This window comes from Pseudoliparis swirei, chromosome 7 (genome assembly GCF_029220125.1).
Source record: "Pseudoliparis swirei isolate HS2019 ecotype Mariana Trench chromosome 7, NWPU_hadal_v1, whole genome shotgun sequence".
In the NCBI taxonomy this organism is placed as follows: domain Eukaryota; kingdom Metazoa; phylum Chordata; class Actinopteri; order Perciformes; family Liparidae; genus Pseudoliparis; species Pseudoliparis swirei.
Genome location: NC_079394.1, coordinates 19,871,432 through 19,887,470, shown reverse-complemented (window position 1 = coordinate 19,887,470; position 16,039 = coordinate 19,871,432). Strand labels below are relative to the sequence as shown.

Sequence of the window (16,039 nt, the reverse complement as noted above, 5' to 3'; positions counted from 1 at the left end):
CGCTACTTATTGTTCTCGAAAGTACAGTGTGTGTGTCTGCATGTCCTTTGTAAGTCTTAATGCGAGGAGTCACTTTCCCCTCACACAGTTATTCAGTAAACCTCATCAGTCCATTGTGAAGTAATTCTCAAAATGTCTCTCATACTGCAGAATATTTATGTAATCCCAAATGAAAGACCCAAAGCAGGTCATTTGCACTATATTTCTACCTCCTATAATTTTAATTACTGCTTGAATTTGCACAGCTCAAATCGGATGGAATTGTTTTTTAATGATAGATGATTAATTAGATCCTGATGCTGCAAGCTCACAACACCCTCTTTGTCAATCCATGATATACTTTTAGAGACTGATGTCTTGTCTGTTTAACCCTTGTGTTGCCTTCGGGTCAATTTGACCCGATTCAATGTTTCACCCTCCGCCTCCTTTTCGGTCAATATGACCCGATTCAATGTTTAACCCTCCTGTTACCTTTATATTTACTAACATATTTTACCCTTGAGGTCAATATGACTCCAGCTATTAAAATCTCCAGAAAATTATTAGAATTAATATTGTTTTCCAAGTTTAAGTGTGAGGTACTTTATGTTTGTTTGTTGACTCCCGAAAGAACACCAACATTAAACATTGAATCGGGTCAAAATGACCCGAAGGCGACACAAGGGTTAATGAATATCTATTAATGCAGCACTGGCATTAATTAGGAGCCCATTGTTACCACCTGACACCACATAAAACATTGCCTGGGTTGTGTGTTGGTCTCTTATTCACCAATGTGTGAACGGTGTGTGTCTGTGCACCACGGCATGTGTGAACATGACGCTGCATTTGTGCTTGCTTGTGTGACCCGCAGGATTGCCCATTGCTAATAGGTTTGCAGATGGAGGAGCTTTATTATGCTCTTTATGACTTGTTAACTGACTTACTGCTCACTGCTGATGATGAGTGTGTGTGTGTGTGTGTGTTAGAAATGAACTTGAGTGAGGTAAGTGCATGTATAGAACAGAAGGTATTCCGTGGGTTGATAGTGTACTGAAGAGAGGCCTTTAGGGAGAGGGCTAGCGGGATCTAGAGGGGGAGAGCATAGGATACAGGGATAAGGAGGGCTGGAGAGAGAGAGAGAGAGAGAGAGAGAGATGAAGTGTGTGAGGTTGAAGGAGAAGGAGAAAGAGAAAGATAAGAGAGAGAAAAAGTGGTGAAGGGAAATTGTGTTTGGGTGGTTGGATTGATGATTAAAAAGACAAACAAAAACAAATTAGTGAGAGGTAATGAAGGATAAAGAGGTAGATAAGACACACATTCAGTGCATTACTGATGATGCATTAGTATTGCGATATTGATTATAGGTCATCTGCTTAGGGGTTATTTAAAGGCTTTGTATCTCTGCTGGCTTCCAGGTTCAGGAAGGATTATTTATGGATGGAGATAATCCCCCCCCCTGTACTGTGTTAGAGTACAGTATGTGTGAGCCAGCTTCCTGTTGTAAGTATGCGTGTGTGTATCTGCGTCTTTCATGACCCAGCCCCAGCAGAGGAGTGGAGCTGCAGCGGCATCACCAAGGAGACAGGAGACATGTGACAGGGTGGTTAGTGAACTGCTCGATTAATGATGGGCAGCACACCCACCCAGCACAATCTGTGATGGTTGTCGAGGGCAAGGAGCAAACCGGGCAGAACATGAGCCAGCGGGCGAGGAGACGAATGGGATGAGATGAGATGAAGGGAGCAGAGGAGGGTGGGTGGGAGCGAAAGGAAGAAGATAGGTAGATAGATAGATAGATGGATGGATGGATAGATAAGATTGATATACTTTATTCATCCCCAGGGAGGGATTTGTTTGTAGCAGCAGCAAACATGGTTACAATATTTACAATATGATAAAATAGCAGAGGAGATATTACATTTAACAAAATGAAGCAATAAAGAAAATGAAGGGAAACAAAGCAAAGTATATGTCGTGTATATACATGTGTATAAAGTAGGGCTGTCAGCGTTAACGCGTTAACCTATGCGATTAATTTGGCCGCGTTAACGCACTAAAATATTTTAACGCAATTAACGCAACTTTGTTTACTTCCGGTGTTCGTTGAAGTTTTTACACTCCTGAGTGTCAAACCGCGGCAGTACGGTTTAACACTGTTTCCGTTTTTAAAACAATTATTTCTCCGCGAAAATAAGGATCAGAAATCACTTTAAACTCGTGGATGAATCAGTCGGGTTTCCTCCTCCGCTCCTTCCTCCCGTCTCCCCCTCTGATACACAGAGGACCGGAGGGGCGAGGTGTCGGGTGACGCGGCGCGGAAAGAACTCGTCACACGAAACCTTCACCCTGATTGGTCAATCCGTTTGTCTGTCAACATTTTGGGAAAAAAACAACCAATGAACACTCAGTAAATCACAAAGGACCTCCCACCACAGGTGAGGCTCATTAGCAGCCTGTCAGTCAGAGAGCAGAGAACACGGAGCGTGGACAGCTGTGCCTCATTGAATAGAGCTGAGATTGTTCTGGAATGTTTGATGTATAACACGTGGTTATGTGTCATATGCAAACGCCTTTAACCCTTGTGTTGCCTTCGGGTCATTTTGACCCGAATCAATGTTTCACCCTCCTGTTACCTTTATATTTACTAACATATTTTACCCTTTGGGTTCAATTTGACGCCAGCAATTAAAACCTCCAGAAAATTATTTGAATTAATATTGTTTTCCAAGTTTAAGTGTGAGGCACTTTATGTTTGTTTGTTGACTACCGAAAGAACACCGACATTAAACATTGAATGGGGTCAAATTAATCCGAAGGCGGGGGGAGGGTGTAATATTGATTCGGGTCAAAATGACCCGAAGGCAACACAAGGGTTAAAAGGTGAATTTACATTTTTTTGTTAAATGTATAAAATGAGCCCAGCCTCCAGAGGGTTAACGTGACATATGTGAATGTCAGTCAGTTTACCAAGGCCACTGGTTCTGCTGTGTTCAATGTTAAAGATGACAGGACCAATGGGGTCTCAATATACTTCGTTTTTTTTACTAATCTGATGTTTCACTGAAGAAACAATTTATCATCCACAATATTAAATACCTCGCTGGCACTTTATAGGTAGGAGCCTCTTTGAAAACACAGCTCTGTGTGAAGTTTGGTCTTTAAAAAGAATGAACTTTTAACTTTTAATGGCGATTAATCGCGATTAATCGCGATTAATGAATTTCAAAATGTGCGATTAATTAGTTAAATTTTTTTAATCGATTGACAGCCCTAGTATAAAGTGAAAGCGGTGCAAGGTTTATTGATAATCAGTTTGAGGAGGCTCTGGCCAGAGGTGATATATTATACGGTCTTATTTCCTTTGGCAGGAACGTTCTCCTGTTTCCGTCCTTGTGAAGCGGTCTGCTGGAGAACGTGCTCCGCGGTCCCTAGAGTCGGTGATGGAGAGGCTGGTCCAGGTTATCCAATATGGACAATAATGCCTTCAGTGTCCTCCTCTCCAACACCTGTTCCTGATTGTTCAGTTTGCAGCCAATGATGGAGTTTAGTGAGTCGGTTGGTGTCTCCGGTTCCAATGCTGCTCCCCCAGCAGACTGGGAGAACATCTCAGAGCACTGGTCCAGCAGACTGGTAGAACATCTCAGAGCACTGGTCCAGCAGACTGGTAGAACATCTCAGAGCACTGGTCCAGCAGACTGGTAGAACATCTGCTGAAGATGTGCAGTTTTCCGGGGGAAGTAGGGCAAGAGAGCGAGGATCCCTCAACATCCATTCCTCCGTGCTACACAATATGACATTTATGATGTGTACAGATCTGGAGCCTCTTACCAGCGCTTCAGGCGAAATCCTCCAAATGTTCGTCATTAATCAGGAGAGTGAGCTTAAAGACCGGCTACCTGCTCCTGAACCCCACCCGATTTTTGAGGTTTCTGCTCGAAATGACATACCCAAACTAAAAAGGGTGTAGCTCTGCAACCACAAAAGCTATTTGAACTAGAATGGCCACTCGGTAGAGCGCATACCTTCGCATATCACAAGATTGGGCATTGAATTATGAACATTTTGGCATTAGTTGTATGCCAATTGGACAAAAATGTATCGTGCTATGGTAAAAAAAGAGTTTGACCTTTCCATGACCTTGACCTTGACATTTGACCCGATTGATCCCAAAATCTAATCAAATGGTCCCCGGATAATAACCAATCATCCCACCAAATTTCATGCGATTCAAGAACATTTTGACCTGTTCATGACCTTGACCTTTGACCCGATCGATCCCAAAATCTAATCAACTGGTCCCCGGATAATAAACAATCATCCCACCAAATTTCATGCGATTCGGTTCAATACTTTTTGAGTTCTGCGAAAGATTTTGACCTGTTCATGACCTTTGACCCGATCGATCCCAAAATCTAATCAACTGGTCCCCGGATAATAAACAATCATCCCACCAAATTTCATGCGATTCGGTTCAATACTTTTTGAGTTTTGAGAATAACACGCATACAAATAAATAAATAAATAAATAAATACACAGCGATCAAAACATAACCTTCCGGCATTTTCAATGCAAATAAATAAATAAATACACGGCGATCAAAACATAACCTTCCGGCATTTTCAATGCGAAGGTAATAATGTTGGTGTTATAATAAAGGGAACACATTTGAGCTTTTTTTCAGATGTGTAAATATTAGTATATATGTTACTGGTTAAGAGTAAATAAAGATGAAACTTCTATTTTCATAGAAGTTTCAGGTTCGAATAGAAAAAACCCCACTTTCAGGATGAATATATCCTTTATGGATGCACAGCAAAGGCCTAAAATCACCCAGATAATAATACAACTTGTGAACAGACTCTCTGCAAAGTTTGACTCAGAAAAAATGAAGCAGAACAATAGTTGGAGACTTTTTAGTAAAGACAATTTAGGCGAGGTCTCTAAAATTTGCATTTGGGCACATTGAAGCACCATCTGTGCCATTTGACTTTTCTCATGTACCAAACCATTGATTTCACTTTTACTTGTGGTGTTCAATACATGCAAATACATCATTATGTGGCTTTAAAACAGTAAATCAAAGATAAAAAAACGATCAAACAAAGTGGTGCTGTGCGCGTGCGTGCTGTGCATAAAGCCGGTTTTTGGATCTGTCACAGCGCAGCTGTTGCGCGCACAGATATCTCCGCCGGGGAAGGGCGGATTTTAAAGAACGACACGTCATTGGAATACTTAGAGCCAATAGAATCGATTGGTACCAAGAAAGACAAGATTGACAGCACTGTGAGCCAATAGGAGACAGAAAGGCGTCGCCATATTTGAAATGTGAAATCCGATTCGCTGAAATTGAACTTCCTGACAGCTTCCCCAAAAGTCCGCCTGGTTTTTAAAGGGACCTACACACACACTAAAGCCATGCCAGCTGGAATGCAGGGGAGAGAAACGTTTTTTCTTCTTCTCAAGAACAAAAGTATGTTGAATTTGCTGAATGTAAAGCTATGAAGCGATTAATATTTCTGTGTTCTTTGGCTTATATCTCCGTGATACTTTGGTGCAGAAGGATTCTGTAAAGATATATAGAATCTGTGTGAAGTCCTCTTGCTTTCAAACATCTCATTTTTTATGATTGCACAAAGCTACATGTCGCTAGCTACGGAAACGTTCTGAGTGGGCCGACACCTGACAAAATGATGATTATGATATTTGTATTTTCATTTCAGTTGGTGTTTGAGTTGTGTTTAAATGGCTCACTGATACTTGTAGCCCCAGTTGTCTTCTTTAATTTGATGTACAACATCAATATATTTGCTCATGTTTATTATAATAGTATAGACAGTTTAAAACACAATATCAAAAATGCACCATATTTGGTGCGTTGGGGCTTAAGAGGTTGCAGCTTTTAGGGTTCAGCTCACATTTCGTTAAGCATGTTTACACTTTTAAGAGTAATGCCTTTTTGCTGTTGTTGTTGCCCTCTACAGCCTGTTTATGCTCTTTACATTGTTCTATCTTACCTTTGTTTCTTCTATCTTCTTCTTGTCTCTCACTTCCTTTCCTCTTTTCTAGTTACACTTTGAGTAGTATAACATATTTAGACAACGCAGTGATCAACCAAAGTATGATACGTTTTCTTGGTTATTTTGATTTATTCTGTTATTGCAGCTGGAAGCACAGGCTTGGATCGGTGTGTTCAAGCACACGTCACATCAGTGTGTGCCTGTTGTATGCACCTTGGGGTTTTGTTTTCTGACAGTACGACATTAATACAATGCTGTTAAACACCTGACCTTCAGATGCTGGACCTTCACAGCACCAGTTAAATGTACCAGCATAAAAAACACTTGCAATATAACCTTCTTTAGCTTGTAACTGCGTTGCATTCACTGTATTGTTTCTTCCAAAAGAAAGTGAAGATCAAAACAAACATAATTGTTTTGATGGATTACATATTTCTGCATGCCAATTTCATGTTTTGTGTTCTGATTTAGTGAAAAACAGTGGTTGCTTGACGGGTACAAAAGCAAAAGATTTCTTTAACAACAGTAAAAACAAAATAATCACAGCTTTGCTTCGAAAGGCAGGCGGCAAAACGTGCAGGATTTGTTTTTAATGCTAAAGAAATTCAAATGCCGGTATGGTCCCTGACGCAAATGTCATCTCATTCCTACTGAGGTACGTCCGTCTCCCTGTTCACACGTATGTGTATGAACACACAGAGATATCAAGGAAGAAGTGAGTTGGAGACGATGAGGGCAAAGCGCTTGCTTAGTGAGCAGAGTGATGCTTAGGATGTACACCAGCGAGGTGGGGAGGAGTGAGGAGCAGAAGGGAAGGGAAGAGGTAGCATGGGTAGATTGTACAGACCAATAAAGCGGAGCAAATAGAATGAGTTGAGGTACAGTAGTTATATTGAAGGGAAGAAGAGTCAGAAGGACAAGGTAATCAAGAAGAAAGGTTCAAAGTGAGAGGCTGGTTGAAGTGTAGAGGGAAGGAGAATACAGGCAAAAGGCTATTAAAGACCAAGGGAACAGTTACATGTATGCAATGTGTTTATGTAGACACATATAGAAGAACAAGCTAAATGCAGCTAATACTGTGCCTCTATGTAAAGGTTATATACAAAGGTATACTGAATATATGACACGGGGCATTTAGTAGGTACATTGCTATCATCCGAAGTATCATGTACTTATACCTTGGCTCGGACTTGAATGTGCTTGAACATCTGGCTCACAGCCACCGGCTTTACGATTTCAAGATCCAATCTGGCCGGACCGGAGCTGAGTCAGCGGTAGTTTCCAAACTAGCCGGACCTGGTCAAAACCGTCCAAGAGCTGACATGGAGAGAAACACTAAGAGAAAAACGACGTTGTCAAATGTCTGCCCTTTGCTTTGCCTGATGCGCACTAAGGGACTGAATCCTAATGGGCCTTAAGATAAATTGGTTATTTCCAAATTGTGTTCAGCTTGCCGGCTAATGAAAAGAGACACAAAACAAATCCTCCACCTACTCAAAGTATGTTCACTTGTGTGGGAGGAAGCAATGCACTGGATATCTATAGTCGGTCCTTCTGAAGCAGGGGAGCGGTCAGGATGTGTTCTGTCCGCATGCGGCGAGAGGAGAGCGACATGGCAGAGATAGCAACGACCTTGGCACAGCTTCTGTGTGACAACGTGGCAAAGGACTGGAGCGCCGCTGAACTATGACTACAAATTATCCTGGCTGTTCGCCTTCTTAATGATGGAACAAATTAATTTACATGCCTATAATGAAAGAAGTGGAGGCAGGGAGGAGGGCTAGAGATGGAGTGGGGAGAGGAGGGGGGGGGGGAAACGATAGAACGAGATAATCTTTAATATTTAAATCTGGTTGCCTGGGAGATTTCTCTATTATTACAGAGGACGTTAAACTCATTCAAACATTCAGTTTGCTGGTATATATCAAATGTGCGCACATACATTTAAACATAATTCATGTGTGCTCTCATCCACTAAAAGTATAAGGTAACAATCCTATTGGTCTGTGGAGAACTGGTTTCCAGTAGATTGTAATTTAAAGCCCCAAATCCAGCAAAACGGATTCAAAATAGATCATCTATAAATTATTATCTAGATCATAAGGTGCTGTATACAGACAGATATTGTCAGGGATGACTCAGTATCTTGGGTATTTTGTATCTACTGTTGCATCATTGATCCCACCAAAGAGCAATTACACAAGAGCCTTCTGCTGAACTTCTATATTTATACACGAAAAACCCACGAAATGAGTTGTTTCCCTCAAAAACTGCACCAACGACTTGTGTGAGTGTTTCTTGGAAGAGTTTATATGATAGATATTAGAGCTGTTTTCATATTTAGTTTGTCCCTCTGCCACGCCGCAAGCTGGCTCTGGCCTCCTGTGATCATTCATTCGGTGTCCTTCCTCTCTCACACACACACACACACACAAAAACATGCACATTTATACTTTGCTGTCCTCCCAAGTGTCAAAACACCCCCCCTTCCTGGTCTCACATCATCGCTGTAAATAACAGCCTGTTTGTGTTCTCGCATCTACGTGTGTGTGTGTGTGTGCGCGCGCACACACGTGTTCGTCCGTGGACATTTAACACTGCAAGACGATAACCTCCCCCGTTCATCACGATCATCACTTGGCGCCCCCTTCCTTTCATCATCACATTGAGACGGGGATTCTTCGGTCCAGCCGTGTCACAAATCAGCAAATTCATCACCTGTGTGTCTGTGTGTGTGTGTGTGTGTGTGTGTCTGTGTGTGTGTGCGCTCTCCTCCATCGTGATTATCATTGTCATTATCATAGTCAGTCCGTCAGTGTTTCTGTCACATTACCGTCAACAGCTGCCACCTCACCCACAGGTGCTGAGTGAGGTTGACGGCCTCTTCGAGGCAGCGGCATGTGGATAACAAAGGCCCCTGAGGAAGTTGTGCCGAGAGGGATTTGGCGCGGGTAATCAATGTTGACAAAAGGAAACCGATCAAAACGTCAAAGCTGTCAGTCGAAATGAATGATTAGAAACTAATTGTGTGTAACATCTAGCATTTCCCTTGACCTCCTCTGCACATGTTTGATATGAAATCATTCTTAACAATTATTTCCACAATTATGCTGAATGATTATCTTGACAAGGAGCTGGCTTAATTACGAGTCTTTACAAAGTGTGGGGAGATAATAACTCCGCATTGGATGATGTGGCATCCCAATTTGTTCATTTAATAATGGCATTCAGCTGTGTTTTGTACTTTCAACAATGTGCCTATGTCTGCTTGCATGGAAGGCTGAGCAATATGTATTATTCATTTCAAATAATGTATCCATGCTTCTGCTTCCAGGCCAACTGGACTGAAAATTGTGAAAACATTTCAATATCTTTTTATTCAAAGCTGTGCTGATGTATTGCTGCTGCCGGTGAAATGTTTGCGGCGGGCCATCGAAGGAGACGGGAGGATATGATTTGATCTGGTTCTGTGGACGGCGATGTTCGTCCATCGGTTGGTTCTCACGGGATGTTTTACATCAAATATCACAAGGCGCTATCGTGGTGTTGGCGCAAGGTCATGTTCAGTGTTGCAGCACTTTAAATGTGCGACACAAATGAAGTTTGATTTGATTTATTTCGCTCATTTGAAATTACAAGGAGTCAAATTTGATGTAGTCACAGCTACCTCATTTCTTCATTAGTGCTTAAAAGTTTAAACACGCAATTTGGCAGGTAATGTATGAACGAGGATGTGCTGGGAATACGTAAAAGCTCAAATGATTGGTATTCAAAACGGATATGACTAAGAGTACAATGAAAGATTGTTTTGGCAGATTTATCGTCTTTGTGTTCGACAATACACTCCCCTCCTCTGAGATAGGAAAGGGCACCCACGGCGAGGAGGAGGAGGGGGGGGGGGCACCATCGTAACTCTTTTTGAGCAATTAACTATATCTCTTGTTCTGCCTGTTTTGTGATATACTTGCCTAAAAGGTGCCTAATATTTCTATCCTGAAATAATATCGTCATTATAATTATTATAAATATGATGATTTTTTTAGTTGCCTATCTTGTGGAGCCCCCACAGGACTTGGTGCCCTACGCACAGCCCGTAGTGCGCATTATGGGAGCGGCGGCGCTGTGAATACCGCTCAACCAAACTATTTGGGATCGCTTATTTTTGATGGTACTGTTGTTGATTATGCTGTTTTCATGGAGGGGATGGTTTGGAAATCGGTTGGTGATTTAGTGACGCTGCCCACACTATCTGTGTGTGTGTGGCAGGTTGAGTTTGTGCACATGCGTGCCTACGTGCCAGCCCTTGAGGCATCTGTGTAAAGTAATATTCAATGCTTTTATTCCCTCGTTGATTTATGTGGTGACGTTTGCCTTTGCGCTCACAATCGCATTACTGGAAAGGAGGAAGAGACAGGAATGTGTGTGTTTGTGTGCATGTCTGTGTGTGTCCACGTTTGTAAATCAACTTGCAGTGATGTTCAAAAATAATAAGGCCGAGAGCAGAAGACATTTACCCACCCACCCTCCTTCTCGTCTCTCTTTTTGACTTTTCCTCACACACATTCAATACATATCACAGGCATTCTTTTTCCATTATTTGAGAATCACACATTGAAAATAGGGACGCATAGAAGGGTCTCTTTTAGTCCTGATACCGATAACTGGACTTTGAAAACCAGTCGAGTATGGATCCAAACCCAGTGTGTAAAAGCTCCCCGGGGTTTTCCCCAGGACCAAGGAATGAGCACACTTAGGGTAATGTTTAACAAGTTACTTTATTAGTCTTTCTGCTCCGCCGGTCCCGTCTCCATCTCCATTGCAGCTGATAGGAGAGAGACAATAGGCCTGATTCCCTTCAGCTGAGGCCAATCAGGCCTCTTCCTGGCACCTGTTCCCTGAGCCACTCTCCTCCGCAGCTGAGCCTAACCACGCCCCAGCCACAGTGTTTAACCTTTAAGAAGCCTTGGAGCCCCTAGGGGGTCTGGGGACTTTATTGCTATAAAAAACAAGCAAATATATATATAAATGTATATATAGATATATATATATATAAATGTTGCACATCAAATTAAATAACAGAGCCTGTGCCACAAGGATCAGTTAGCCATTTAAAAAACTTAAATAATCATAAATATATGATTATCATAATTCGGCCCACTCAGCACGTTTGCGGAACCAGTGACCCTTAGCTGTGTGCTCTCAGAAAAAAAGCACGACCATTCCACACATATCTTCCAAATCCTTCTACACCAAAGCATCAGCGAGATATGAGCCAAAGAACACAGCAACATGAATCGCTTTATCCTTTGAGAATCAGCAAATTCTTCTTACCTTTATTGTTTAGGACAAACAAAACATATTTTTTGCCGGTAAATCCACACTGATATATGCTCCTCTCTACCCTGTGCCTCATTCAACTCCTCCTGGCCATGCAGAGATATAACATGACCAAAATGTGCCAAATCCAAAATGTGCCAATGTCCATTTTGGAGACCTAGCCTGAATTCTCTGAACTAAAACTAACTTTGTTCTGCTTCACCTTTTCAAAGTCAAATTTTACAAAGAGAATGTTCACATATTGTACGATGATTTGGGAGAGGGTTAAACCTTTCAACAGCCTTATTCCAAAGAAATAATCATCCTTTTTTTCAATTCGGAACTGAAACGTTTAGATTTTTGCTGTGTGTCATCTTCATTTACTCTTAACCAGTGCGATATAGACAGATATGTACACATCTGAACAAAACTATAAGTGTTCACAAATTAAAAAAAATAAAACAATGCCTCAAATATCCCAAGTGGTTACAGAGATACAACCTTTTTGAGTTTGGATTTGCAATTTCCAAGCAAAGGCCAACCAACACCTGGGGGCATATTAATCAATAAGCAGTAAGCCTCACCGTGTTGACGGGACTATGATCATTCTTGTAAGTGTAATGCAACATCAGGCTTGACTTAAACAGTGCTTACCCAACTTTGTAAAACATTTTAAACGTATAATAAATACATATATTTACAGAACTGTAATTTATCATTAAAAGCAAGCATGAAATATCTCCGAACAGGTGTTACCTTTATTGTTAGCTGCTGATGCCTTATGGAGGCTAATGCACGTGTCATCTGATGCAACCACAGGCCACTTCCAACCTGCATTGGCTATATTCACATTCAAAACGACCACACTTTGTGAATGAAGTAAACGTTTCCACCGTGGTTCACGGCTGTTTGAATTCTGTCAAATTGACTCTTTGAGACGAAACACATCGATGATGCGTTTGAATCCGTTTCATCATAACATTGTCATTGCTGTGTTTCTGTCTCCGTGCGCCAGCTCCCTTTGGCTGGATTAAAGAGCGGAAAGCAGCCAGCCAGCCGATAAACCAATTCTGAGGTCCAACAATATCAGACAGAGAGATAATTAGGTTCCGCGATAACCATGTTGATGTCATTTCGGGACTGTTGTGCCACTAGACCCCTAGCAACAAATTGTTGCTGGGATATTTCAAAGAACAAGATTTACAAAGGGATTGGTGTACAGCACATCGCTGCTTTTAATTTACGTCTGGAAGCATGAGAGGGGTTTCTATGGCAACTGCATTGTGGAGGCCCAGATTAGGGGGCCGTTGAAGTTGTTTTTCTTACATTTTAATATTATCCTGTGCATTCTGTGGAGTGCAAAACACACTGATCTCAAGTGTTCTTGTTCACAAAAAGAACACGTAACGTCCATCGTGTGTGCGACTTCTTCTCCAGAGCAATGGTTTAACGCCATGGAGACAGTCCTCTCCTCTCTCAATGCATTTGTCCTCTGGACGTACGCGACCTACCAATGTCTTCCCCAGCAGTGTCATCAATAATTTATCTTTAATGGAATAATAAATGAATCTTTGTGTTTCACCCTTTATTGCTTCGTCCAGGCCTGTTTGTTTCACCTCATCTATACTGCATGCATATTGAAACGAGCAAGGCTCACTCAGTGGGGGGGTTAACCTGTTGCCAAATGTTGATGGGTTACATTATTGCAGGATACATACTTAATCAGGCCTTTTGATGAGGAGGCTGGAAGCATACCGGTCCAAACGCCCTTCAAACATCAGTAACTTTAGCATGTGATGAATGTGTACTGGAATCAAATTGTTCTTCAGAAGTTACATTTCATCCACAAGTTATTTGAAATAAGGGGGAGGAAGTAAGATCTTAACCTTTTTAAGATCAATGCTGCAGTTTTTGCTGCAGTTTTTATTACAACCTACAAAGGTCATTCATACACGACACATTTTTTCAGCTAATTAAGCATACAATTAGGTTTCTCAGGCACGTCCCTGGAATGAGAAGGCACATCTTCACAGTACAACAGTTGTGGTCCAATAAGTTCATGGGATAAACAGGGTTGAAAAGAGAGGCTAAACGAGATGAAAAAGATAAATAGATACCACAGTTAATTGTGTGTAACTGACCAAATTGTCACAGTTGTCTCATTCTTTTGTATCCAGAACAATATTTTGATAACTAATTTATTATTGACCAGTGGGAACCTCATGTGCCACTACAGGTACTGGGACCAGTCTTTCTTTTTCCCATTGTGCAACAAGTATTTTGACTGAGTCAGTGTGCCTTTGGGCAGAATTTGACCCCAGCATGAATCGCGGTGTCGATCATTTCTTCCTCACAACCCGTCTATCTCATGCTGGGTCCAGATACAGTGGTTAATACTAGACAGTTGTTCTTACATCCAGATGTATCAAGTGACCGTCTCCTTTATTAGGTGTTTGTGTTCAGGTGGTCATCAGTCACTTATTCATGATCACGCTATTAGCTGGGATATGTTGTAATTAGATCAATATTGAAAATGCGGAAGGTTATGTTTTGATCGCCGTGTATTTCTTTATTTATTTATTTGTATGCGTGTTATTCACAAAACTCAAAAAGTATTGAACCGAATCGCATGAAATTTGGTGGGATGATTGGTTATTATCCGGGGACCATTTGATTAGATTTTGGGATCAATCGGGTCAAAGGTCAAGGTCATGGAAAGGTCAACATCTTTTTTTTACCATAGCACGATACATTTTTGTCCAATTGGCATGCAACTAATGCCAAAATTTTCATAATTCAATGCCCAATCTTGTGATATGCGAAGGTATGCGCTCTACCGAGTGCCCATTCTAGTTGTTCATATTATGAATGTTGGTATCGTGGAACTGGCCCCAGTTTACCACAGTTCTTTACCTTTTGTTTTTACATAGTTTTTTCAATGTGTCGAGGAGCTTTTAAGGCACAATTAGTTTCAGGTTGTTGTGAAGCTAAACCACGCAGGGCGGAGTAGGACATCGAGCCCGGCCCTGGGTTTTCTGAGTAACTCGCCTATTGGGTGCTGCATTCTTACGGCTCTACCATCTTTCTCACCATATTTATGTCCCCGTCTTGTTTTTAATTCCAGAAATCCTGGAAATACTGAGTGATGTATTCCTCTTTTCCCTTCTGCTTTCCCCTGTGAATAGGTGCCATCTTCGACGAGACCGCGCGGAAAGATGATGAGGTCTTCCGTCTCGCCGTGGCAGATCTCAATTTGAACAACGAGATCTTGCAGACGGAGAAGATCACCATCTCGGTGGAGTTCATCGATGGGAACAACCCCTTCCAAGCTGTGCAAGAAGGTAGGTCGATAATACGACGTGTCTCGGAGTTTAACATCTGTGCCTGGAACCGGGCCGGGCAGATGCGGCAGCTTCAAAGTCAAGTTGCATAAGTCTCTCTTGCAGTCCTGACTCTATTTTTTTGTTGGCCTCTACAGTAAATTGGGGCCAGTGAGGCACAGGAAATTCATTCATTTAAAAACACAGCATCAAAGAGTTGGCGCAAAGTCATCCTCGGTCTCCAACGCTCGTTATGTTTTCATGCACGACTTGCAATGCCCTCTGAGTTGACCTACATCACCACCCAGTGTACTGATGATGCGGCAACATTTTGTTTATTTCCTCTTCCCTTTTTTCTCTCTCTCGTCGCTGTGATGTGGTAAGTACAAGGAGATGACTGTGGAATTCTGATTTATGGTCGTCAAATAGTGGATAGACTTATCTACTCGTTGCAGTCCATGAGAATATAGAATTGGGTATGGATGTATACCTGTCAAAGATTAGCTGCTGATTTAAAAACGAAACCAACAGGCTTGATTCTAAGTAACGATTAATGTTCAAATACAAATTTGTATTCAATATCTTTATCTGACCAATCGAGGCGGCGCGCATTTGATGAATGAGGTCTGCAGCGCATAAAGACATGGTGAACATGTTAGGTTGTTTCCTCTCTCCACGATGGAACAGCTGGCAGCAGGATTAGTAGCTACCAACACTGTATCTGTGTGCAAGCTACATTTGACATTACAAGAATTATTATAAAAACTTCAGAGAACGAGAGAGGGCGAGTGTGGGTGGCACCGCAGCATTACAGTGATCTGGTTTACAGTGTGTGTAATCATCAACACATCAACCACCAGTTACACTACATGAAGGCTCCTGCTGGAGGATAATCAGCGTCACAGCAGGCATCTCCTGTTCTGCCTCAGAAAGTCCGGGTGTTCATGAATAGACTTCATCGTATGAATATATAATTCCCCTCACTTGGCTGGACCCTTCTTCAATCTTTGTTATCAAAAGTCTTTGTTACCACAGTGGGCATCTGTGACAATGTAAGTTAGCATGAATAATACCACACACTGTCTTAATGCAGATATTCTAATTGACCACCTGCCTGTCACCGGCAGGTTTCTTCCCCAAGCACCAAGGATGAGCTAACAAAGGATATTTGGTCATATCTTTTATTGTGATTTGCAGGCTGTGACTCTGCTCCCCACTCTCTCGCTCCTTCTTCTTCTTCTGGTCTTTTTATGGTGGTTGGCAAACATCTTTCGGGTGCATTACCACCACCCTCTAATCTGGAGTGTATTCTTAATGAAAGTAAATATCTTATTCTAGAAAAAACAAATGAAAAACATACAATCAAACAACTAAGAAGATTTACTTATATTCTATTCATTAAT

At 41.7% G+C, this 16,039-nt stretch overlaps 1 protein-coding gene across 1 annotated transcript in view; it reads left to right on the top strand.

Moving 5' to 3' along the window:
- Positions 1-16,039, top strand: part of grid2 (glutamate receptor, ionotropic, delta 2) — a 470,134-nt gene that overhangs the window by 70,601 nt on the left and 383,494 nt on the right. The window contains exon 2 of the mRNA XM_056418710.1: positions 14,502-14,657. Within this exon, the coding sequence (XP_056274685.1) occupies positions 14,502-14,657 (156 nt within the window). The remainder of the gene's footprint in view (positions 1-14,501; positions 14,658-16,039) is intronic.